The sequence below is a fragment of the Oryza brachyantha genome, chromosome 1 (assembly GCF_000231095.2).
Source record: "Oryza brachyantha chromosome 1, ObraRS2, whole genome shotgun sequence".
Classification (NCBI taxonomy): domain Eukaryota; kingdom Viridiplantae; phylum Streptophyta; class Magnoliopsida; order Poales; family Poaceae; genus Oryza; species Oryza brachyantha.
The window spans coordinates 13,929,284-13,955,069 of record NC_023163.2 but is presented as its reverse complement, the minus strand read 5'-3'; the positions used below and the strand labels follow the sequence as shown (position 1 = coordinate 13,955,069).

Sequence of the window (25,786 nt, the reverse complement as noted above, 5' to 3'; positions counted from 1 at the left end):
CATTGAGTTTTTTGAAAATTTTCTTTACATCTAAGCTCAATAAATACATATATATGACCTTGTCTTTTTTCTTAATTTTTCATCATTTTTAATTATTTTTTTTAAATTCTAGCGGTTTTTCCCAGAGAAAACCACCCAAAGCTGTAACCATTCCTTGGCGGTATGCCCGATTATCATGATAATCATGATGATTATCGTGATAAGAGGAGCCCTGGTAAGGAAATGGGCGGTGGTGCTGAGAATAGAGGGAGAGGTGATTGCTGTCTGTCATGACCAATGGGGGAGAAAAGGAAAATTTGGTCAATTGCTCCATGCAGATTTTTTTTCTAATAATATGTGACTTTTAGGTTCTTACGTGATATTTAGGATTTATATGTAGATTGAAAAGCTAAAACGGTTCAAATCAAAATGTTAGAGGCTGACATACATATATAAAGCTACGCTTGAGAACACTTGCACTATGGAAAAACTTTTTAAAGATATGGTCTCATCGATCCTATATGACATATCGAGACCACTCGATAGTGATGCGTGTACTGTAGATGCTCTTATGCTAATAATCCTCAGTACTTTATAGTCACTATTCAGCGGTCATACATAGGTAGTGTTCGTTTGTGTTTGTTACTAACCTATATCGTCTCGTTTTTCACAGGCATGTTTTTTAAACTGTTAAACAATATATTTTTTGCTAAAATTTTCTATAGAAAATATGCTTTAAAAATCACAATAATCATTTTTTTATTTTTATAGTTAATAATTAATTAATAATATGTTAATCCATTGCTATTTTTTTTGCCAGTTACTAACACTAAGAAATAACGGCCCTGTAGACCCTCTACAAAGAACTGGCTGCTGTATCAGAATTTTTTTATTTTTTAAACAATTTTAATAAATAATTTTATTACTAAACCTTGGAGAAAAAAATTTCTACTGTATGAACATTTTGGCCATGCTAATATTGGTGACGTGGCAAGACAATGCTACCACATAACCTGATTGGTGTGATAGTCTTGCCACACTAGTGTCAGGCATGGTAACTCTACCATGCCAAAAACACGCTAATATTGGTGACATGGTAAAGCAATGCTGCTACATAACATGATTGGTGTGGCAGTCTTGCCTCACCAGTGTCAGGCATGACAACTCTACCATGCCAAAAACACGCTAATATTGGTGACATGGTAAGACAATGCTGCAACATAACCTGATTGGTGTGGCACTCTTGCCACAACAGTGTCAGGCATGTCCACTCTACCATACCAAAAACTCTGCGTGACAGTGTTTTTGGCGTGGCCAGAAGGTTCATATGGTGAAAATATTTTTCCCCGATGCTTAGTAATAAACTTATTTATTAAAAAAGTTTTTGAAAAAATTGCTGTCTCGCTATCTCTCTGTCAGACTACTCTCCACTTTCCCTAACCTACAAGGCTAGAACCTCTCACCACACCACTTTGCACTGCTCTCAACTTTGTATCTGTATCACCAAATAATTAAAGTCAAGTCCTCGACCAACAATAACGATTAACGAATGCGTGATTGAGGTTCCTAATCGGCGCTCCATAATAAATATAAGCTCAGGATTATAGCTAACCACTCTATTAGCTTTTGTGTTTTTATTATATAAGCTAGCTAGTTACCCCCTCCAGTTTCGTAACATTTATTGTTTTGGATAAAATGTAGTCTAAACTTTTTAAGTTTTAAGATTCAAATAATTTAGATTTATAAGCATGAGCGAAAAGTTTACCCAGTTCAAAAGTAAAAAAAAGTATAGTTGTCCAAAGTGAAATTATAACAATAAAAGATGGTATCGCTGTTCAGGGACACTTAACAATAATGACCAGGGGTAACTAACACAAAAAACAATAATTATAACGAGTCTGGTCAAGCTCTTTTGCCACTCCCCTATATGTTAGATTTTGTGTGGTTTGGCAAAATAATATTTAATAATTAAAATAATTCTAAGACTCATATTAAACAATGTGTACGTGCGAATTGTGACTGAGGTGTGGCGTACGGTACATGATGTACTGTGCTTGATGCAAATATGTGCAGTCAATCTTTTACCACTCAAGCCAAGTAAAGGTGAGTAATGCTAGGAGTTTAATCTTGACTCAAGGCAATTAACATTGGTTGGAGGTTAGAGTTTTAGTCTCTAATGACCAAAGTTATATGCTGGCTAATGGAGGGAGTTACGGAAGTTTTTGCTCTTGATGAAAGGAGTTTCTTCCATGAGCATTACTTCTGCATGCAACTCTTGATCGCCTGCACCTGCTCGGTTGCTCTAGCGTTGGATAAAAGCCTCATTTCAGCCATCCATTGTTTAGCTGCAAAAGCTCTCCCCATTCTAGTTTCTTGCGCGCACAAGTATTGAAAGAGCAGCTCTCCGAAACAAGAGCTGTCCGTAAGTTTACCTGCTCGGGTGAAGGCCGGCAATCACGTTTTTGGGAAGTGTCCGCAAGCGTCACGACTGCTTGCTTAATTCGTCTCCTTCTTCCTGGTGTTGTGGTGGTGATTGGCACAGCTACCTCTCTGCACTGTACCAAGCGGGATGACTACACCGATAGGTACTATGTCAACTAGTGCATCCGGCTCTGCCGCTAGGTATGTATCTATTGCTTCAGTAAAGTTGTAGATCAAAATCATGGTAGTTGGTTTGCAATACATGTTAATCATGCTTGGCTCACACGTGCACATGTAGAATGTCACAAACATATTATTTATCTTTTCTAGATTAAATTGCTACTGAATTTGCCTAATTATTCAACACTACGTCGGAGCAGCGGGGAATCCTAGTACTCAGTCAGTCGTCGTTGATTTCTTTGCACCGATCTCTTTGCCCTCCTCACGCAGCTTCTACAAGCCTTCCTCTAGACACCACTTTCCCTAACCTAGAACCCGGCCGTACGTCGCCATGACACCGGCCACTTTACGCTATACTCTCAGCTTTGTATCTTTGTTAACAATAACTAAAGTCAAGTCGTCGACCAACAATAATGAATGCGTGATTGATTATATTGATTTATCCTAATCAGCGATCAGAGCTAACCACTGTATTAGCTTAATTTTGTGCTTTTAATAGGCGTTTAACGTACCCCTGTTTGCTTGGGCATGTAAACTAAATAGCATAAATCTAAACGACCAAACAACTTAATTTTTCAATAGGCTTTTAAAACCCATGTATATATACATGTCACTGTTAAGCCAAAAGCTAAGTTTGAGTAGTTTATTTTTAACTTATTCGGAATAGAGGTAGCACCACACGGTTAATTTTGAAGCTTTAAAGCCGCCACCAGCTTATAAATCATAAAAGCTGAAAAATTGCCTTAAAATCCTACGCCAATAAACCTAAGCCCAAACTAAAAGACCCAACCATGAGAAGATCAAACATTAGCCGATATATCTCTATACTAGGAAGGTAGCAGGGATGATCTGTCAGCTCACATATTTCCGTCACAAATTTTAGTAAATTATCCTTTTATTCTTTTAATATTAGAAACCAATCAAATTAATAGAGAAAGTAACCTGAGTGAGGCCGCCCACGTTTTCCTCTTTCACAACAGCTTTAGACTTTGGAAGCCGACAATATGGAACTTTTACTAGTTAATTCTTTTGCATAAATTAAAAAAATGCTGAAGTATGATATCTTAAGTCTTTTAGTAATGTATTTGCTGATGTGGAGAGAGAGAAATAAATTAGCTATGTACATAAAGTAGAGGGAGTGGTATATAAGATATATAGTGATTATTTCCTGTTTATTTAAGTAATTCCTGTACTAGTGATTTGATGATATGGGCACAAAAAAGTGAGAGAGGCCCTGTTTAGAATGGCAAAACGAATCTAAATACTAGGGTAAGAAAATGACAACTTTATATTTATCATTTGGCAGTCTGGACTAGTAAATTTCGCTTAAAAGTGCATAGGAACACGGACTACCCCTTACTTTTGAAAAAAATGGCAACTTTTACATGCCTCTAAATGCCAACTTACAAAAATACAATGGCAAAACTTTTGTCACCAAAACTTTTGTTATTTATCATTTACTATTTCAAATACCTCTCAAATACCTCTAAACAGGGTCATGATACCGAGTCTCAACTGCTAAAAATTCGGAGCGTCGAAGCAAGAGTCCAAAGCCTCCACTTTTTTGGCCTGATTTGTCTAAGAGCTCCATGATACTTCCTCTGTTCCAGACAGAAACAATTTTTGAGGTTTTTTGTCTAGTGTTTGAGCATCGGTCTTATTTAAAAAATTTATTAAAAATTAAAAAATAGTCGTACATAAAGTATTATTTATATTTTACCATCTAACAAAAAATAAAAATATTAATCATAATTTTTTAAATATGACGAAAAGTCAAACATTGTATTGAAAACTGAACGGTTGTCTTATTCTGGGACAGGGACAGAGAGAGCAGGTGCACAAAGCCACAGCGATCATCACTAAGATCATAGTCACTAGGGCTGTTAAGTGTTAACGAGTGGAGCTCGAGTTGGAGATTCATTCGAATCGGACCTTTCTTCAAGCTTACTTGAGTTTCTTGAAAGAACGAAACTGCGGACAAACGTCTGTGTACACATTAGTCCGGGCGAACACTTCGTATATGTAAAAATTATATATTTGAATTTTCCATACACAAACTTTATATATATAATTTTTATATATACATCTTTCTAAGATAATATTTTTCATGTATATGACTAAATACTTTGTATGTTGCAAATTTGTTGTTTTGTATAAATTTTCTATGCATAAACTTTCTATGTATAAAGATGAAACTTTACATATACACAAAAAATTATAAAACAATTGTATATACAAGGAATGAAATTATAATATATATATAATTGTATATAATTATAAAATAATTGTATATATACAAAACTTTCTATTTGTAGCAAATAGCAGGGGATCTAGAAGGGATGAAATTATATGAATTTTTGGAATTTTTAATTTTTTTTATTAAATTATTTACCATTTTAATTTTTCAATTCAAAAAATCACAGAAATAGCCTCCTCCCACCCTCTTAGAGGGCGGAATACTGACGTGGCGCACGGCGCGACGCCAGGGAGGAACGGTCGTTAGGGCCAGGGGCGGATTTTTTGCACCAAGTCCCCTTCCGCCCTTATGGAGGGCGGGAAGGGCGTAAGTGAAAATTTGCCGACGCGCCCGCAGGGGAGGGGGGAAGGGGCCTGGCCATTTTGCAGGCGGCCCCTTCCGCCCTCCGTTTGGGCGGTTTATTTGGCGGCCTATATAAGGCCGCCAGCCCCCTTCCCCCTCCTCATTTCTCCCCTCCCCACTTCACTCACTCAGAGTTGAGGGGAGGGCTCTAGAGCGGCGAAGCCCTGCTGAAATTTCTCGGTGGACTACAGTAAGTTTTCGAAATATTTGTTATGTTCAATAAATGTTGTTTATTTAGTGATTGTATTGTATTGTTGGAAAAAATCATTTTAGAGTGTATAATTAAGATATTTTTTAGTACATAATTACTGTTGTCAATGTATGATTTAGTAGTTGATCACTGATTTAGCGATGATATAATTTAGTCCGTATGTAATGTATTGATACGGTATGGTAAACAAATTTAATTAATACATAATTAATGTAGTCATTGGGTAATTTAGTTAGTAAAAGTGTATTTGTAGTGTACAATATAGAAAATTTTTTATTGCATAATTGATTTAGCGATGGTACAACTTAGTAATGGTATAACTTAGTGAGTACTAAAATGATCTATAAGTAAGACATAATTACGTTAAATAGAAAATGAAAGTAGTTTATGTTGTAGTTAAGGCCAGTGCTAAGCATATTTAAGTTAATGTAAAGGTAATTAAAATACAATGATTGCTTGTTGGTACCGGAGTATTGACATTAAAAGTTAAATATGATTTATCGCTTATAGGTAAAATATAATCAAACTTACAATCAAATATTGCGTGGACTTATTATTGTTAAAAATTAATGATATAGTTAAAAATATAGTTACAGGTACGATCTAATGTAGTACAATATCATTCGTACAAACAATATGTATTCATAAGAACACTAAAATGAGTGTCGTAAAAGATGTGTTCAAAAAACAGTGCATTCCCGTTGTAGTATGACCAATAAAGTGCAGTTTCGACGGTACTATGGAGAAGAAAATGTCATGTATGGTCCATATGGAATAGATCTTACTCAATTCAAATGCACCGTTAAGGGCATTGATAGACCTCTTGAAAGGACATTTGGTGCTATTCCTAGTTGGTTAATGAGGGGATTTTGATATGACCCAGAAACACAAGATATAACTTTGTCAGTGGTAATAAGTTGGGCAGAAGAAGGTAATATTTGGGAATTGATGCCGGTGACCTCGATAGAGACATGGAGATCGTATGTGCAAAATGCAATGCAACGAGGATGGCCACTCGTCATCCACGTTGCAGTGTGTAACAAGGTGGGAACTCAGACAATGAGTACCCAAGAGCAGGAGGGACCAAGTCGTAGAGGAGATGAACCTGAATCCGGTAGTGAAGGTGAAGGGGAGGAAGGAGAAGACATGGGTCCGACTGGAGCAGTGGATGAAGGGGAGGTGCATCCTGAAATAGTTGAGGCTATGGAAAGGGAAGACTCTGAGAATGAGAGGGTTGATGATGAGGACTCGACAGATTGGTTCGTTGAGCATCTCCAGTGGCGAAAGGATCCTTTCACCGGCCATATGCCACCATGGTGTGATCGTCCATTCTGTTATTGTGATGACCGGTGCATTCTAATGGCCTCGATGCACAGTGAAAGTCCAGGGAGGAGGTTCTTCAGATATGCAAACTTGACTCAGGTATGGTTGACCACAACACCTATCCCAACGTTTGTCATAAGTACCTACCTTCTAAATCGTTTTCCAAAATTTGGATTTTCCAGTACCAAAACCCAGTATGTAGATTTATTCAATGGGTTGATAGAGAGAATCTCACCCGCAATGATTCACGCCCCTATCCACTAAGTGAATATATATCCGACTACCGCAGAAGGAAGGCTGAACACAAACGGCGTATAGCGGCTGAGAATCGCGATTGGTGGGTCGATCTCAACGGACTACCAACGTGGAGGGAACGTCCCGAATGTAACTGCGGTGAACATTGCCAGGTTGTAAGATCTATTTCACGGCGAACTCTCGGTCAACGATGCTTTGTTTGCTCTTGCATTGTCGACGACGATCTCGTTGTAAGTACCATTTCTTCTATATATATATATTGCCGGACATTCTAATTTATAGATTAACATTATTCTTATTTTCACGCAGGAAGAACAAAGACAATGTAACTTCTTACAGTCGATAGATACAGAGAATTTCTGTCGCAGGTTCATCAATTACGCAGCTAGAAACCCCCTCACAACTCCTTCAAGCAGGGATGGAGGACGTACGGCGTGTAGAAACCGCTACCCTTGATTGGAGGAATAATCCATTCGACGTACCAGATTGGGTCGAACGTCCAATATGCAGTTGTGGAAATCGCTGCCAGATGACTACATCATTTGAACCACAGAGTTATGGGAGGAGATATTTCCTTTGCCCAAACATAACCGATAACCACACCGTAAGTAAACATCATCCCAATATGACATTATGCCTTCCACGTTTCTATCTTTGTTACCCTCCTTTGGGAGCATCTCCGGTATTTTAGGAGAACCAAAGAGCGTGTTGTTTCACTACGTGGATCGATGAAGTCATGCCTGAGTACTACGGCCATAAAATAACTGAAGCCGAAACATATCATGAGTACAAGCGAGAGAAGGAGTACCACGAATGATCACCGGTACAACGACGCTCAAGGGGACAACTCCAAAGATGGCCGCAATGTATTTTCAACGATTCTATCCTGATTTGAGCTTTGTTGTAATACATTGTTTCCCAAATTGAGTGATGGAATCTCACGTACATTTTTGCTTCTTGCGCCAATATGTTCTTTCTCTAGTTCTAGTTTTGTCGTTCTCATGTGCTACAATTTTACTTTGCTATTATGTTGTATTAACATTCGGAATATTTTTTCTTTACTTCGACATATGTTTTAATGACATTATTATATACAAAGCCAATTTAATACAAGCTTAATTTAGTACTAAATGTAACATTAAACAATACTTCGTAAATCGAACCTCCATAATTTTTAACTTTATTTTTAACTTTTATTAACATTCGGAAAATATTTTCTATATTTTCTTTTTAAGTTATATATACAAAGCCAATTTAATAAAATATTACCTTCATTTAGTACTTAAATATAACATTAAACAATATAACATAAAACTAACCTAAATCAAACCTTTTTCCTAACGGTAATTAGCCAAACTAACCTAAACCGCCCTTACGGAGGGCGGCAGGGGGCCGCCTGCAAAATGGCCAGGCCCCCTCCCCCCGCGGGCGCGTCGGCCGGCCATACAAATTTTGCACTTACCCCCTTCCGCCCTCCGTAATTGCAAAAGGAGGCTTGGTGCAAAAATCCGCCCCCTAGCCCTAACGACCGTCCCACCCGGGCGCCGCGCCGTGCGCCATGTCAGCATTCCGCCCTCTAGGAGGGCGGCAGAAGGCTAATCTTGTGATTTTTTAAAACGGAAAATTAAAATGGTAAATAATTTAATAAATAAAATTAAAAATTCCAAAATTTCGAAATTATATGGGCCTAGCTTTCCTCATCAAGGCCAGACCCGGGTAAATGTTAAGCGGCCTTGGACCCATGGGACGTCGTACCAGCCAGGCAGCCACCTGCATCAACGAGTGCGTCACCCACGCGGGGCGCAGCTGCCGCGGGTGACGCCGCCACCCCGGGGTAGTGGCGGAGGGCGAGGAGGGCAAAGCGCTCGCGCTACGGCGGCAGCGCCGCGAGAGCCAGCGAGGGCATCCGCTCCTGGCGTACTCCTGATTCGTTTTCCCCACCGCGGCGGTGAGAGAGACTGTCTGCTTGCTCCAGTTTTTTCTTTCTCTTTTTTTTTATATTTTTTCAGTATGGTATAGCCTACCATTTTTTTGTTTGATTTACGAATAGCCAACTCATAGATGGAGTGGAGTAACAAATAATCAGTTCTGAATGTTTATATGTAGTCTCAATTATGACCGTATCACTGACCAGTCTGTGGATGACCAGCACTCATGTTTTACAAACTTTATATAAACTTTATATAGATTGTTGCTCAGTTTTTCTTTTATAGATTTAAGATTTGGTTGTTGGCAATGCTGGCCAAGTTATCTCTATTAACTTTATCTTATGACATAGCTACAGCATAACACCTTCGTCTATTTTTCATCATGGATTTGCCACTGAACCGCACTAATTCTTTTCTTGCATCAATCACCTTTTTTTCTCATACATATTAATTAATATGGATTACTAGCTTCTGTTCACTCGATTTCAACACTAATCCTTTTGTTCACTAATGCCCGCCAAGGGTATTTATTTAACCAATATTGTTGTTTGGTTTTATATTCTTGTCTTGACCTTGCAAATGATTCTGTATATCAGAAACTTGAGTGCTTTTGAGTTTATTCTAAGGACTCCTGTACTACTGCTTTTATGTGTTACTTCAGCAAAGTTCTACAGTGCATATAGACAACAAACTAAACTCAATACACATTAAGTGAAAAACGGCACAACCCTCGACAGAAACCAACACTTTTAAATGAAATGACCCTTCTAATCTTGTTATTAAGAAGATGCATCTTCCTGCGTGCTGTTGGAATATTTAATAACTGATGCTGTTCATGAAATTGAATTGGATTAATATTGGATAGCAGTATCTAATTTCAATTGAATTAAGTAGCTTACAGTCTTGCACTAAATTCCATACCAACTGACTACTATTTATCAATTTCCTCCCCTAGAGTATGCCACCATCGCATATCACCAATTTTAGATTGGCGCAATGACTGTAAGAAGTCGGCAGTGATCTCCTCAAAGCTTAGATACTTGAGTGGCATGAGAAACTCAATGCCTACAGGGACCTCTTCCATGCTGCTTAGGTTGATTAGTCTTAATCTTTCAAGGCTTATCATGGCACCTTTCTGTATCTCCAGTCTCTTTAGATTAGGCAGGTCCCTTAAACGTAGAATCTTCAGCTTGGGAAACCATCCGGTGAAGAAGACAAGCTGCTCTCCACTGTAGGCTCTGGTGAAATGTAGCTCTGTCAGATTTAACAATTGAGAAAGGGATGCCAGTGGATCCTCTCTTAGCTGGGACCAAAACAGGCGCAATGAATGCAGATTTTGTCCTCCAGCATCTGCTTGGAAGAGAGGAGATTCTGCACCCAACATGCTGTGTGCCAATCGTCCACTTAAACGCAGTTTATGAAGGGTTGGGGGAAGGGGGTTCAAGCCATCCAACTGGAGAACATCATCCTCATCACTAGCCGTGATGCTTAAGTAGGACAGAAATTTCATCTGAAGCAGCGACTCGCAGAGGCGCTCACAGTGGTTTGCCTTTACGTTCCATAACCTGAGTCCTCTCATCTGCCTGAGCTCCCCTAAACATCTGATAGACTCATCCTGAGCTTCCAATGCTTGTAGTGATTGCAGGCTTGTCAGCTTCTCAAGGCCCTTGGAGATGCTTACACCTGTGCACCACCTGAAAAGGCGCCGTTCTCTATCCATTTGTTTCTCAGCAAACAAGTGCCTAAGCTTTGTCAGCTTGACAATGCCTTTAGGCAGCTCAAGTATGCTAGACCTAAAGAGGTCTAGCGTCAACAGGTTGGTTAGCCTCTCGATAGACTTCGGGAGCAACTTCACATTTGAACCACGGAGGCCTAAATGGCGAAGATTGAATAGATCTCCGATAGCATCTGGAATCATGTTGATGGGTAGCCCACTTAACTCCAGTACTGACATATATCTGCAGTTGTCCGCTACTAGACGCAGTATGCTGGATGATGATGCCATGCTATTATCCAATGCAATGACTGATCGGAGACTGTGTGCACATGAAATTGCTTGATCAATGCCCTTGTTGAGTTTTTGTATTACCAATCGGCGTTCATCTCTATCCTCAAATCCCCAATGTCTATTATCTCCATCATATGCAACACCAAAACATTCTCTCCTGCTCAAATCAACTGCCAGCTCATGCATGATATCATGCATTCTGAATGATTTTATCCTGCCAAATGAATTCCTGTCAATAAGTTGTAGCATGTTCCTGTTAACCAATTCCTGTAGATACCCTTCCGCCACTTCCTCCATCGTGCTTCTACCCCTCTTGGTGATGAATCCCTCTGCTATCCACCACCGTATAAGTGCCTTTCTTTTGAGAAGATGGTCCTCTGGAAACAAGCTGCAATATAGGAAGCAACTTTTCAACTGTGTTGGAAGGTAAATATAGCTCAAGTAAAGGATATTCCTGACATGTTCCAGGCTTGGATTATTTATCAACTCCCAGTCGAGCTGGTCATGTATTCGCCTCAGTTCTTCTTTGGTCGTGTCACGCACGAAGACAAGCCTGCCAACAGAGACAATTGCCAGAGGTACCCCCTTACACTTGCTAACTATTTGATCTATTAAGTGTGACAGTTCTGCATCATACTCATGATTCGTACCCCCTAGAAAAGCTGTTTTATGAAAGAGTTCCCATGACTCCTTTTCAGATAGAGGCTTTAATGTTATTCTCCTGTCTTCGAAAGCAAGGCGAGCTACATCATCCACACGAGTCGTTAATAGTATTTTGCTCCCTTTGAGATTAGGAGCAGGTGCTCCAAGCAAATCATGGACTGCTTCTGGTGCCCAAACATCATCCAATACTATCAAACAATTTTGGTGTGTTAGGAATTTCTTGAGTTCTTCTCTAAGACCTTGAGTATCCATGTCATTAATGTTAACCCAATTACTCTTTTTCGCATTTGTTGAAAGCTCAGTGACCAAACATTTTAGAACATCCTTAATGGAGTAAAATTGAGAAATCGAAACCCAGGCATGACACTGAAACTTTTCTTTCTCCCTCCTGTATGCATTTGCTGCCAAGGCTGTTTTTCCAAGCCCTCCCATTCCATGCAATGCAATTACAGAGCGTCCCCGCAAATCATCTGCCAGCCACTCTTGGAGTTTTTCTTTGTTTCGATCAACCCCAACAAGATCTTCTTCACCAAGGGAGCATGAAATTCTTGCTAGATGCTGGGATCTCTCGACAATGTAACTTGAGCTTTCATTACTAGTGGTGGTATTCCCACCACCTACCGTCGAAACCCATCGATCTTTCGCCTGGAACAGGTGCACCAGATTGATCTCTTCATCCTTAATGGCGGATGCTATCTTGTTCAATGAAAGCAGAATATTTGGCCGCATAAATCCTTTCTTCAGACAGGTATTCCATCCAGTGTCATATTTATGTTTGTGGGTGACAAGTTGCAGGTAGTCATCCACAATGTCCTCAATCCCATGTGCTAGCATTCTTACCTCTTCCACCCAAATTTCATATGTTTCTTTGTGGCGATTGCGTATATCCATTCGAGAAAGGAATTGATGCATCAGCTTGAGTTCCCTCCTGACACGACCCATGCTACCTTGAAGCTCCGTTAGCTGTGTAACAAAATTTTTGAATTTTAAAGTAGCTTGGTTGATTGCTTCATTCCCCAAGGCAAATCCAATCTTCTGCACAACTAAAAGGATCATGGCTTCAGCCATTAATTTCACACCAGGTAGCTTGAGTGTATATTGTTTTCAAAGATTTTAGATTGCATAACCTGAAAATGTAAACGATTGTGAGGAGTGGCACACTTGTATGAGACACCTAATCAAACTCAGTGCTATACCGAATTGTTTGTATGTAAGAAGAGGGCCTGAAATTTCTAAACTTCAAAAGAAACATGCAAATGATTCTATAATTGAAATAAGAAACTTTAGGATATTTTAGCTTCAAATAAGAAATTACATTTTTGATTTTTTTTCTTGGGCTTTTATCATCACTGCACATGAAAATGAAGTAATGATACATAGGAAAAATATGTTGTTGTGAAATTCAAGAAAAAATGGGTTTACATCTAACTTACAAATTCCATAAAGTTCAGTTCTAAAGCTGCTTTATGTACATGTACCTGTTATTAATCTGACAATCAGATCCCCATTGCCTGAGCTCTTGCAATCTTCATGCGTTTCTGAGATAGGCATGCCCCTTCAAAAGGATACTTGTGGTTCTAGCCAAAGTGTTATTCTTGTTTGCTCCTCCTGCATCTCTTACCAACCTACACTTGTAGGTTTTTCTCGAACGCCCTACACTTGTAGGTTTTCTCGTAGGTTTCTCTTTCAAAGGCATGGCTGGGCTGACGACGACTTGGTGATTTTTTAATTATTGTTTACTCTTAAAAATTACTTTAGAGCGCTCAAAACATAATTTATTTATTTATTTATTTATTGACTTGTTTATTCTTCTTTTTTCTCTTTTTTGTCAATCATTTTGGTTATTAACTTCGAGCTTTGCTCGAAAGGAAGTCTACACACGTAAACTCTCTCTCACACATAAAAAAGAAATACTTCTCTGATTTCTCTAAAAAAAATATTCCCTCAATAACATAAAGTCTGATCCTGACTTGGTTTTGCAGAGTGCTTTGTCCATGATGAGCAATGAGTTGATGGTTTATTTTGCCGTGTGAGATGACATTTTAGCCAAGTTGGAGTGAATGATAGGGACTTAAGATTTGTGTATATTTATGATGAGCTGGCAGTGCAGTGGTCGCTCAAGGAAGGTAACAAGTTGTGTTACTATAATCAGATTACAAAGTAAGGATACTTTAATTTTATAATCATTCGTAAATGTGTTATTTGTATATCGTGTAAAGACCGTACTTGGAATAAACACGACGCCTCCACATGAATTTGTATCTCTTGCTTGGTAATTTCAGTGATGAAGGCATGCGAGCCATGTCAGATATGAACTTGTATAGACGTTGGATACTTCAGTCAAATATTACCTAATCAAATGTAAAACATCAGGCTGACGGAGCTTAAAAACTCAAGACAAGCTGATTAACTTTTATAATTAGGCTCTGTTAGTCTGTTTTTTATGTTTGTAGTAACGTCGACGCTCAGGTTTTTGATGTTTGTACAATTCCTTTTACACCTTATGGGTAAAGGATTTTGAAAAGGATTATTAATTCCTAGAGCAAATTTACACAAACCAAAGCAACCGATAAAACAACGTTGGATGCCTTGACGGCGCTAGATGTCTAACTGTTGTAGTATTTTACATCCAGCCAGAAATAGACGTCTAGCTCAGTAGTGCCAACCATTTCACTATATTTTTGATAGGTTTTTAGTAGGGCATCCGTAGTATGAGTAAACTAAATACATTTTAACATCCATTCGAATAGTAATGCCCACAGTTAATTGGTCACCAGGACATGCATTAAACTTGCACATGTAGTACCTACAGCTGGTTGGACCCAAATCTATCTCGTGATCAACCGTAATTTTGTATTAACTGTCCGGATGAGTGGATTTACAGTTCAAAACAACTGGCAACACATTCGTTTTCAGTAGATCTAGGTAGCTAGCGCCCTCTCCGTATAATAGAATAACTCATTTATGGGGAATGGAGCATGCAAACCCTACCCACAGCATACAGCATACTCACCGGCACTTACAACATGGCTCATCTCGACTGAATAGCATAACATGACATACCAGGGTACTAGTGTGATTTTGCCGATTGGGTCAAAGTGGCTCAGAGGAAGTTCCTCTGAACAGCTCCGGATGAAAAACGGGACGACAATCCTTGTGACATGTTCTCAGGATCTAAATTGGCGTTTTGGCGTCCAGCAGACAGGTCCTTCTCACGGTCCCAAGGCTTCCATGGGTGGTTTCCTTCCCATTCTTCTTTATCTCGCTGTTTCTGCTTCTTTTTCTCCTTTTTGCTCTCCCGATGCTTTTCCACGAGAGATACTGACCGTTTGGAGGAATTGTATCTATCCACCAATGAAGCATCTGAGCTTTTGCTCTTTCCTTCATCTGCGTCTGCAATTGCCTTTGCTTTGTTGTAGGCTTCTAAGTAGCTGTCACAAGCATGATAATATTATCGCATATAGAACATTGCATTCATAATGCATAAAGGACATTGTGCTGAACAGAACAAACAAAATTATCATCAAGAAAGACACTCCTGTTTTGACAGTTAAACACCGTTAATAGACTAGGTAACAATTTTTGGCCAAAATAATTTCTAATCCCTGGAAGTGTTTCAACAGTTTACACAGTGTACTCTTCCTCTCAGTAACATGCATAGGATGCCGATAAATGCCTTCTACTAGAAGGCACCAATATTTGCTAAACTAGTATCATATCATAAACTGAAAGCAAGAAGTGTCAGATATCTTACTTCTGTTGTGCCTTTTGAGCTCTCTCAAGAGGAGTATCTGTCCATACACTTGTATCACCGCGTCCTTCTTTACCATTCATACTGAATGATGTAGTTGAATGCATTGGTACTCCTGGCTGAAAAGGAGAGTTAAACATACATGTAAGAGAACAAAATGAAATACTTCCTTTTTCCCCTTTTAGTCAGAAGATAAAATACTTAGATGAGTATATTTCAATCAGTTACTTTTCTTTCAGGAGGCAACGTGGTCATCCATTCATCTCTTTTAAGTGGCTGTGGCTGTTTTGGAACTGCCAGAAGTTCCTCATCACCCTCGAGAGATACACCTGTAAACAAAATAACAATAAATATGCCATAACGATAATTCTTCTTGTTATCCTTAATTTTCAGTACTCAACAAGTATTCGCTGGGAACAGGCAGCTTAGGAAGAACATATTAGGATTAAATTAAATCAAATAAAGGTAGGTGATTATCTAGATAGGAAATAAAGGCAGCTTAGGTGATTATTGCATTGGTTTCTATAATATTAGAGATTATTCCTTGAATGCCAAGTCACCCCTCCATGCATATAAAGGGATCACATGTACTATATTATCAATCAAGCAATGAATCTCAAAAGTTAGCCCAAGCCTCAGAGCATTTCTTAGCTTAACAGGGAGAGCCGGAGAAGCCTTCCCCGTGTTATTAGAGGACAAGTGCACTATCCCCCGGTCGTAACAATATTGTACTCATTAGTCATTAAGTTGCTCAACAAACAAAAGATTATGACCAGAAAGAAGGGTAGGACATCATAAAATATTACGGGTTATGAGAGTGCATAGCTCTCAATGACTGCAACATATCAAATCAAGACATGAGACCAACCCCAATGAAGTTTACAAAATCTTCTTAATAAAATGCATATGGTTTTCCTCTGTTTATGATTTTGGTGGTGGTGCTGATAACTTGATACTGCATAAACTTACCTTGTAACCGCCTCCATTCTGCAGCCTCACGCATTGCTTTAAGCTCAATCTACAGAGAGAGAAAAAAAAAAGGAAAGGTAACAATTATTTTTCATGCAACTGAGAGCAGTACTCAAAACGTTAGTTCAACAAGAAAAGGTGCTATATATATGACACAAATAAGTTTACCTCAAATTGTTCCATCTCCTCTTTCTTTTTTATCTTCTCATCTATCACACCTCTCTGCAACAGAACAAAACAATCCAAAGAAAAACATCAGTGGAGAGAACAAAGCTTATATAACTTTTCCCCCAAAAAGAAAGGATGTAAAAGTAGCAACTCTGTAGAGGCATAGAAACAAGGTGTTAGCTGGTTTTTGGGGCAAATAAAGCTAAGGAATGAGGTATAGCATGAGTTCTAGACATAATGAACATCACGCATGCTAGGGAGCATTGTGTGTTCCTTACTAAAGTAATAATTAATTTTTTTGAATAAATCCACAATTTTATTTTTCCCTTTTAACCAATCTCGAATTTCCTTGGCAGTTATATGTAGTACTGTTGGATTATTGGCATGGCAAAACAATGAATCAATTCCTTGTATGCTACTGCATATTTGTGCAGCCCCTCGTTATCTCAATGACCAGGTGGTTCCAGGCCCACATGTCATTCATACTCAGTCGCACACAGAGTAAAGGTAATTCACAAAGAGATCCAAGAAAATCATATCAGGGTAGCGAGTACTTACTACGAATTCAAAATGAGCATAGTGATACGGCTGAAATAAACTACCCAAAAGTTGCAACTTATGCATAAATATTGAGGCAATCAGCATTTTCTTTGGAGAAAATGAACGAATTATTTTCTATGGTTAAGAATCAGAACTTGTTAAAAGCATGATTGGGTGCACTAGGTTGCAGATGGCTAGCTGTGAAGACTAAGGGTTTGCCTGCACTAGTCGAATCATATGTCATATCCTACTATTAGCTTCTTTATTTAAGCAGAAAGTATATTTATTTGTTAAGCGTTGTTATTCTTTGATAGGTTAGATAAGCATTGTTAGGTTACGCCAGCTTGTTCAAACAAATTTCAAACAAATTAAGCAAGTTCAAAGGGACATTCGGTCAGTCAATAAATTTCAAACAAATTAACAGTCAGCAAGTTCATTCTCATCTCTAGTCTCCACTCATATCAGAAGTCGTCAACACCCAGTCGCCTCTTGGTGCTGTTTACCCCCAAAATTATCTAGGGTGAATTCCACAACTTGCATGGAGAAATTCATTCAATGATATATTATACCCCAATTGTTGAAACATCTTCTTTACTATTGTTTCTCCATAAAAGACCAGAGTTACTTAGTAGTTTGTACAATTTTACATATGAAATGAAACCATCACAGGACGATAAAGCTAGATAGCGACTGAAGGGTATGATATTAACAAAAAAAAAAGGTACCTTCTCAGGGTCCTGTAAGTCTTTGAAAGCATTATTCAATTTCACAAATGCTTCCTGAGCTGAAGGATGAGGACATTTGTCAGGATGCACTAAAAGAGATAACTTCCAGTACCTGCCATGTGGGATAAGAAGATGAATCACCAAGAAGAAAAATGTGTTTCAATAAAAGACACTACCTGAACAATAGAATGCAGCATGAAATATATATTAACAAGATTACAAAGTGCAAGAACACAATAACCTTTATAAAATATTTATATGCTGCAAGTTATTACATCTGTAGTAAATGCTACTAGAAATTTTGCTATTTGTGTCACGTAAATCCCTCAATACATGAGCTACAGCCAACAAACAAATATTACGTGAACACCTCAAGATATATTAAATAGAAATGTTCTACTAAAATAAAAGATCAGCACAAAAATAACAAGAAACCTTAGGCTCAATGTTGGTTTACTGCATGTATAAGAATCACTACTGCAAATTAAGAGGTCATTGGTATTTCTTCGTGCTATTCACAGGAAAATTCTACCTACTAGTAGGTTATTTTGTGACTTAAAGTTTTGTTCACAAAAGGTTATTCAAGTGCATGGTACAACTTACTAATTTGCATGTGCAAATGTGTTATGAGCATGTTAGGGGGCCCTCATGCAGTCAGGCCTTGTAAAGAAATCACTACCCACACAAGTGGAATGACAGCATCATAGCACCATGGAGACAGGCACACCACTAGGGCAAGATAAGAGGGAGATATAAAAGACATTGATTCATTTCACCCCATTGTTACATAGATGAGATGACCCTTATGAAACTTATGGAAATTAAGAAAATACATATTAATTTACTGCCAAAACATGTTAGTTCGTGACTGAAAGGCCCAACAGATGACCAAGGCAGCTTTGTAGTCCAGGGCTTGCCTTGTCACGAGAAATTAGACCTAAGTAGCAAAATTGCTGGAAATTGAATCTCCATATAGGTTTTCCTTTATTTGTGAATGTTGGGCCCTCTCTATGGGCATGGGTCCATTTCATGACCACTATTCTAAAACAAGTTTTGCAAGATTGCATATAGGGAATGGATGCTCATCTAAAGTATTAAACAATTTTAAAATAACTAATGCTACAAGTAGCAAACATTGATATGATAATATTGTTACATTCTTCAGACATGAATAGTACAAAAGGACTTTTAAATCTGACTTCATTTTTTGAAAGCATAATGTGCAACATTTGTATCTTGCCAAGGACATTATAAACATCCATGCAGTAATTAATTGTGTTCATAACTGGATATATGTTATGTGCTTGTAATCTGTAACTATATTTTCAGTGATTACTTTGTAGGCCTATAAATTATATGTACATTTCTTCGCATTGAATATGTATGTATGCCATCCGCAAATCACACAACCGCCGACCCCCTCCCTAGTCACCTAAAGAACAGTACAAATACATGGAAACCCACAATAATCACTACCTTTTCTTGATGTTATCAGATGACATCTTCCAATTGACGCCCACAACATCATATGGCAAATTCTCATCAGCCGCCAATATTCGAGTTACCTACAACCAATTCAACAAAAGATAGAAAATAGCAGAATGTAGCACATCAAATTAGAACCATATAGCTGAACTGTGAGTTTGATACAAAAACAAGTATTTTCAGGTTGGCATCTGACTAACCTAACGGAAAATACCTCCAATCAAACACAATTATCCAAAAGACATGAGTATTATACAACAGGAAAAAAATTCACACTGTATATGGACTAACAAGAATTAGAAACTTAGAATTCACATTAACAAACACAGTATGTTCATGTGCATGTTTGTTACAGTTTCATAAACACAGGAAGAGTATTTTTACGCAGTTCAATCAAAGATGTTTCAAGTAGCAAAACGCTTTCATACAGTGCCATTTGAGTAGAGCACAAATTATTGCATGATTATCACAAGTATCAAATTAAAATGAAATCACTGACAAGAAACAATTGACCCTATAAGCATATTATGTTATCATTTCTGATTGCACGTTAAATAAACAAAAGCCCCAATATAGAATCAATAAGGACCCCAAAGGTTACTGGCCAGTAAACCAGAAGGCAGACTGTGTGCCAGTTTTGGCTTAAGACTCCATAACTCCTCATTTGCTTCCAATTTCTACTGAAGTAAGCTTATTGTTTTCCATATGATCTGTCTCGCATTTCAATCCATGAAAAACGGAAACATAAACTCAAAATGGATCCACTACAAATAGCCAGTTCATCCCTGGATATATTTCCATATACAAAGGAAGTAGGATAATAAACAACCACGACATGCCTGAGTCCAGTTTTCATGGTGGTTTTGGTTTCTAAAAGCGGTAAGGGCAGGTATTTCCAGTAAATCTGAATATATGATATAACACAGCAGGAGATGGTCAAGACTGGTCTAGGCAAATTAATTAATTGTGACTATACTGCTGAAGTGCTGACAGAAGGGCCAACATGAACCACTACCACACTATAATAATACCATAACATGTGTTTCTAAGTGCTAACTTAAGAGCCTGTCAACCTGCCATGAATGTTCATATAAAAGAGAACCCAAGCAACTGCAAAACACAAATGATCAGCTGTATGAAGAATGAAGCAAACTAGACCACGCAAGATCTATGTACTACTATATTAAATCTTGAATATGTGAAATGAAGGTTCAAAACACCGTGTTATCATTGTAAATGTACCTCTTCAAATCGCTCTGCTTCATTTGCAGATGCAGCTTCAGCTACCATGGCAGGTGGTGGGGGCCCTATGAGAAAACCATCATCAGCTTCAACTTCAGCATCCCTGGATATAAGGGAATCGATTAATATTGATAAGAATAAAATGTATAGATATATTAACAATTTGTTCAGTTATATATCGACTGAGCTACTTTTCGCATCGCATAGCTGCTAGTGTCTGTGCACTGTCAGCTGTTGACTAGATGACAAATAAGCTATAAATAAATAAAAATTCATACCGGGATCTAAGAGCCTCTGTCATTTCAGCTGCTGCAGCTAGTAATTCGCGTGATGGCATAGCAGGACCAATTACCCTGGGGGCAGGACAAACGTGTGATAGACAAAAAATTGAGCAAGAAATAGGTATCTTTTCATATTGGATAGCATTTGAATGACAAATAAGAATTTCATAAGGATTCCATAAAAGCAACATATGTGTACAATTTGCAAAAGAAAAAAAAAATGAAAACTATACAGCACGAAAGAGAATCCCTGGGATAACAACATGGCTAATAAGGCTAATAAACTCATGTATTTGTGTACTCATCATACAGAACAGACAATAATAGCTACAAACAACACTGGCATATCCACAAGAAATAAAAAGCTGTCAGAACCTTTTGGTACTAACCAACTAACCATGTGGCATTAGTAATAATTACTGACTTGATAACAATACTACTGCCAACGTCCAAAACATCACCTGTACATGCATTATATGTCATTCTAGTGCTAACAGAACAAGCAAATGAATTAATGCACAATGGACAGTTCAATAGCTATTAGGTTTACAAAGGCTAATACACAATCTTCTGTTATTGCTTATGTATTAAATCTAAATCAAATAGAAACCAGGTAAAATTATCTTCCTAAAATAAATCACAGTTGTAACAATGTCAATATTCCACACACATTTACTGTTATTGTGCAAAGAATACGGGGACTAATAAAGTTATCTGCCAGGCAAAAGGGCATCAGCCTGATATGTAAATATTTATGCATCGAAATGTATGTGATATCTCTTAAGGAAACTAATCATGTCAAACATTACCATCAAGTGGAACGCATGCTGGGAAAGACCACTAACTAGATACTATACCTGGTTCTTAACAAGCAGTCTACTATAGCTAGCCTTAAACTAGCATCAAGTAAACTACCACTGGCTACTAGACGTAATAATAATATTATAGATACAAGAGACAATTATAGCAGAGCAATCGTGAACAAAAATAATTCTATGTGAATGGTATTTTCTACATGAAATATATCAACTATATCCAAATGAATAATATTTTCCAGTAGTATGATGAAAAGAAAAGCTACAACAAAGAGCCATATTTTTCTTGCAGAGATTCTAGAACACAAGTATTTACCTCCGTTTAGGAGCTTGTTCTTCAGCATCATTTTTCACTGGCTCGTCAGAAGTGATATCGTTTTTATTTTGCACATCAAAAGAAGATGGTTGTTCCTGTTTAGTTGGTGATACTGGACTTTTATTTTGACTATCAGCCAGTTCACCACTAGCTACTAATACAGATCCAACAACATCAAGGGTGGGTAAACTTTTCGGTGGAAGCAAGTAAGCCCCATTTGAGTTTTCTCTCAGTTTAAGTGATCTGAAAAGTTTCCTTAGACACTTCACCAATGGCTTGTCAGAAATTCCAGAAATATCAATTCCTTCACCATTATCTATCATTTGAAGAAGCTGCAAATTAATAAAAGTTTTTATTAATATACTTTTCCATGGGTCAATTAGGAATAGTCAATAAGATAGAGGGTAACAGTACAGTTGGAACTATGGAAGTGCAATATAAATGTCATTCATGCACTAACAAGACAAATGGGTTAAACATTGAAAATCAACAAGCGTTGACATTCTCGTTTTAACACCATACATTCATACTACAAACACGAAGAAAGTTAAGTAGCACTGCTAATCAGTAATCACAAAACATTAGAACAATTACCTGAGGACATACTAAGCCAATATGGCAACAGATGAGAAGCATAAATCATATAATTAGTTGGTTATAAGCGCATGCATGGCAATGGCATTCCCGATCCCCACAGGTCTAGTATATTATATATTTGATGGTTAATAGGCTGGTCCTATGAAAACAAAATTAGATACTTTATGCTTACACAAGGACATTATATCAAAGAAAAGTATTGGATTTAATTTACAGGCATAAGTGAATGGTATGGACAAGTTATTTAGTCCCAATTATTAGAGATGTCAGTCATCCAGTTCTTTTACAGTGCTATGACTGCTTGAGATGCACAAACCACACATAACTAAATAATAAAACTTCACACAAAGCTCAGGGAAGAATTTTTCATGAAAGAGCTGCTATTCCTAGAGTAAATCGATGAATTTACTCGCAATCCAATTGTGCAGGTCTCGAGTCACCCATACTAATGAAGGAAATTAACGTTGGAGGTACAAAATGCGGAAGCGAACGAACCCTACCTGACGGAGCTCCCCGGCGACGGCGGGGAATTCACCGAGTATGTCGCGGACGATCTCCCGCGCCTCCTCCACCCTATCCTGCTCCTCCGAGCCCGAGCCGGACGAGTCGGACGCATCACCGCCGCGCCTCCCGCGCCCTTCGTCCCGCCGCCTCCGCCGGTGGCGACGTCGGTCGTCGTCGCGCGAGCGGCCGCTGCCCTTGTGGCGATGGCGATGCCTCCGGGACGACGACGAGGAGGAGGCCTTCTTGCGCTTGCTGCCGCTACGGCTACGGTTCCGGCGCTCGGGGCTGCGACTGGGGGAGGAGGCAGAGGACGGGGAAGGGGAGGAATCGGAGCCGGGGTCCGAGGAGGAGACGTCGCAGGATCTCTTGCTGCTGCGGCCGCGGCGGCGCTTGCCGTCCTTCTCCCCGTCGCATCTTCCCATCCTCTCCGACCGACCTGCTGAGGAGAACTGGCGTCTGGGTTAAGAGGGCTTCGGGATATGAAAAAAAAATCGCTATTAAACACTGGTTTTACCATAACATCCCACATTTTGGCATCGTTAAATTATTATCCATCGTAAGTTTCTACTCGCTGAAATATCATTCTAGACAAAAATACCCACTTTAATTCTTCCTCCCTCCATGCTCGCTGGCGGTCAGCTCATCGTCGTCCTCCACTTCCACCTCCGCCAGCAAGAGTGTACTGAGAGTAGATAGAGTCCAGACGACTGACGATAGGTTGGTCAGATCGAGGCCAAGGACATAGTAAGGCTCAGGCTAACTGTTGGGGATGCAGTGATGTTGTACAGCGAGAATGATGTCGATGTAGTAATTTTCTCATGTGTTTGTTGTCTCTCAGTCTTGTTACATCCACCTCGTCACCTTCCCTTGCGGATGTGATTCCCTCTCCCCTACCTCTTTCGCCGCCACCACAACACCGCCACCACAGCGCGAGGAGAGGGGAAATGGCAAGTGCGTTGGAGGACGACGTGGGGTCGGAGTGCTGGGGCGGGAGCTACACCCCCGACGCCGATGTCAGCGAGTCGGAGACCTCCGGCAACTGCTCCACTTACCTCCAGCAACTGCTCCACTTCGACCACCACCACTCGCCGCTTCGCCTCCTCCCCACCCCGCCGCCTTCTTCCTCTTTGCCAAGCTCGCCGCCGAACTCTGGTTCATTTTTTCTCCCCCTTTACTTAGATTTCACTCATACGAGGGGGTTGGTGCCTAGCGCCTAGGAGACAAACTCCTTGTGGTCCTCGAGGTCCAGCATGCACCAATGAGGTGCTCGCCAACAAGCATAGAGGGAAGAAGAGGAGGAGTGCGAGGGTGATGGTTTCTAGCATATATAAATTGATGAAGGGTGGCAATTTAGTAAATCCAAAATTTAGGATGGCATTATAATGAAACTAGTATTTGAGGATGTTATAATAGCAATTTTCTCTCGGGATCGTGGGGCATGGGAAACAAAGGCATCTTGTTGTTTGGTTTGGCTGAACGAAAGGGCCCTGATTGGTGAGCTTTCTGACAGTGAAGCGTCGCATAGAATCTTGAGTAAATTATATGTATGGTATATGAATTTCTAAGACTGTAAATTGGAAAACAAGTTAAAAATAAACATATTGATATAATAATTTATTTGATGTGTGTGACCAAGGCAAAAACAGCCCATGTAACTAAGAAATTAAGCAAATTATATCCAAATAAATATATTTCGATTGGTAAGCTATATCTAGTGTTGTTGTTTCCAAAAAAAAATTATAGCAATATTATGTCAAAATTAGAATAAAATAAGTAAATTTAAAAACAACATGATAATAAGTAAATGTAAGAACAGCATGATCACAGGAAATTAATAGTTTATCACCATTTTTCCTTGCTCCATGTCATCATCACCAATTCCTGCACAAGAAACTATCATCTCGACGGTAATATGGTTTTAGAATTTTTGCTTTCATAACAAAGAAATGAATTCTTTTTTCTTAACCATCACATGTCATTACTATAACAACAATATACACATTTAATCATTTTTTACACACACCATACAAGTTATTGTATTGGAACGAGCATTAAATCAGAAGCTTCTCAAAATAACACTTAGCTTATGAGAATCTATAGATACAAAATTCAGAAAAATAAGCTAGAAGCTAGAAACCGAAAAACCCAACTTTTTTATATTCTAAGATTATCATCGTTGCCTCTTAGAATTTTGAGCATCTTGGACACTCTGGCGGTCTTTGTCAAATGTTGTTTATCATTTACTTATTTTTCAAGCTATCTAAATAATTTCTCTCCATATTTTTATTGTGCTCCAACTGTCTCTCTATCTCATATGTTAATGTCTCCGCATCCTTTTTTTCTCCTCTTCCCTCTCTTTTTCACCCATCATCACCTACACCAATGTCAACGCCAGGGAGGCAGGTGAAGGTGACCTTGAGCCAATAACGCTCGAGGAAGACAAGTGCTACACGAGGGTTTGAGCTTAAAGGTGACGACACGCAATTATGGATTGTTGACGCTGTGGGGGGAGAAAGGCAATAAGGTCTTGTTTAGTTGGCAAAAATTTTGCCAAAAAGATCACGTCGATCGTTTGACCGGATGTTAGAAGGGGTTTTCGGACACAGATGAAAAAACGAATTTCAGATTCCATCTGGAAACCGCGAGACGAATCTTTTGAGTTTAATTAATTCGAATTAGCATAAGTTGGTTACTATAGCACTTATGACTAATCATATACTAATTAGGTTTAAAAGATTCGTCTCACGATTTTCTCTATAACTGTATAATTAGTTTTAATATTCATGTATATTTAATATTTTATTTAAGTATCCAAAGATTCGATGT

The 25,786-nt window shown here is 38.7% G+C and overlaps 2 protein-coding genes and 1 long non-coding RNA gene across 3 annotated transcripts; 1 reads left to right on the top strand and 2 right to left on the bottom strand.

Annotated features, from left to right (window-relative positions):
- The first annotated feature begins 8,695 nt into the window (after positions 1–8,695).
- On the top strand, positions 8,696–13,936 carry LOC107304500. The gene is made up of 2 exons (XR_001550586.2): positions 8,696–8,916; positions 13,550–13,936. It is a non-coding gene; the product is annotated as an uncharacterized LOC107304500 (long non-coding RNA).
- On the bottom strand, positions 9,805–12,635 carry LOC102707923 (disease resistance protein RPM1-like). Its single transcript, XM_006645887.3, has one exon. It carries the CDS (start codon positions 12,633–12,635, stop codon positions 9,828–9,830), a length of 2,808 nt encoding a protein of 935 aa, XP_006645950.1. The 3' UTR covers positions 9,805–9,827.
- A 460-nt stretch (positions 13,937–14,396) lies between the features above and the next one.
- On the bottom strand, positions 14,397–23,416 carry LOC102719711. Its single transcript, XM_006644177.3, has 11 exons — positions 22,957–23,416; positions 21,860–22,191; positions 20,726–20,800; positions 20,448–20,550; positions 19,197–19,285; positions 17,721–17,832; positions 16,456–16,509; positions 16,288–16,336; positions 15,547–15,647; positions 15,322–15,437; positions 14,397–14,998 (listed from the first exon to the last, which is right to left on the bottom strand). The coding sequence occupies exons 1-11, from the start codon at positions 23,380–23,382 to the stop codon at positions 14,671–14,673; spliced, it is 1,785 nt and encodes a 594-aa protein (XP_006644240.1). The 5' UTR covers positions 23,383–23,416; the 3' UTR covers positions 14,397–14,670.
- Positions 23,417–25,786: the final 2,370 nt, after the last annotated feature.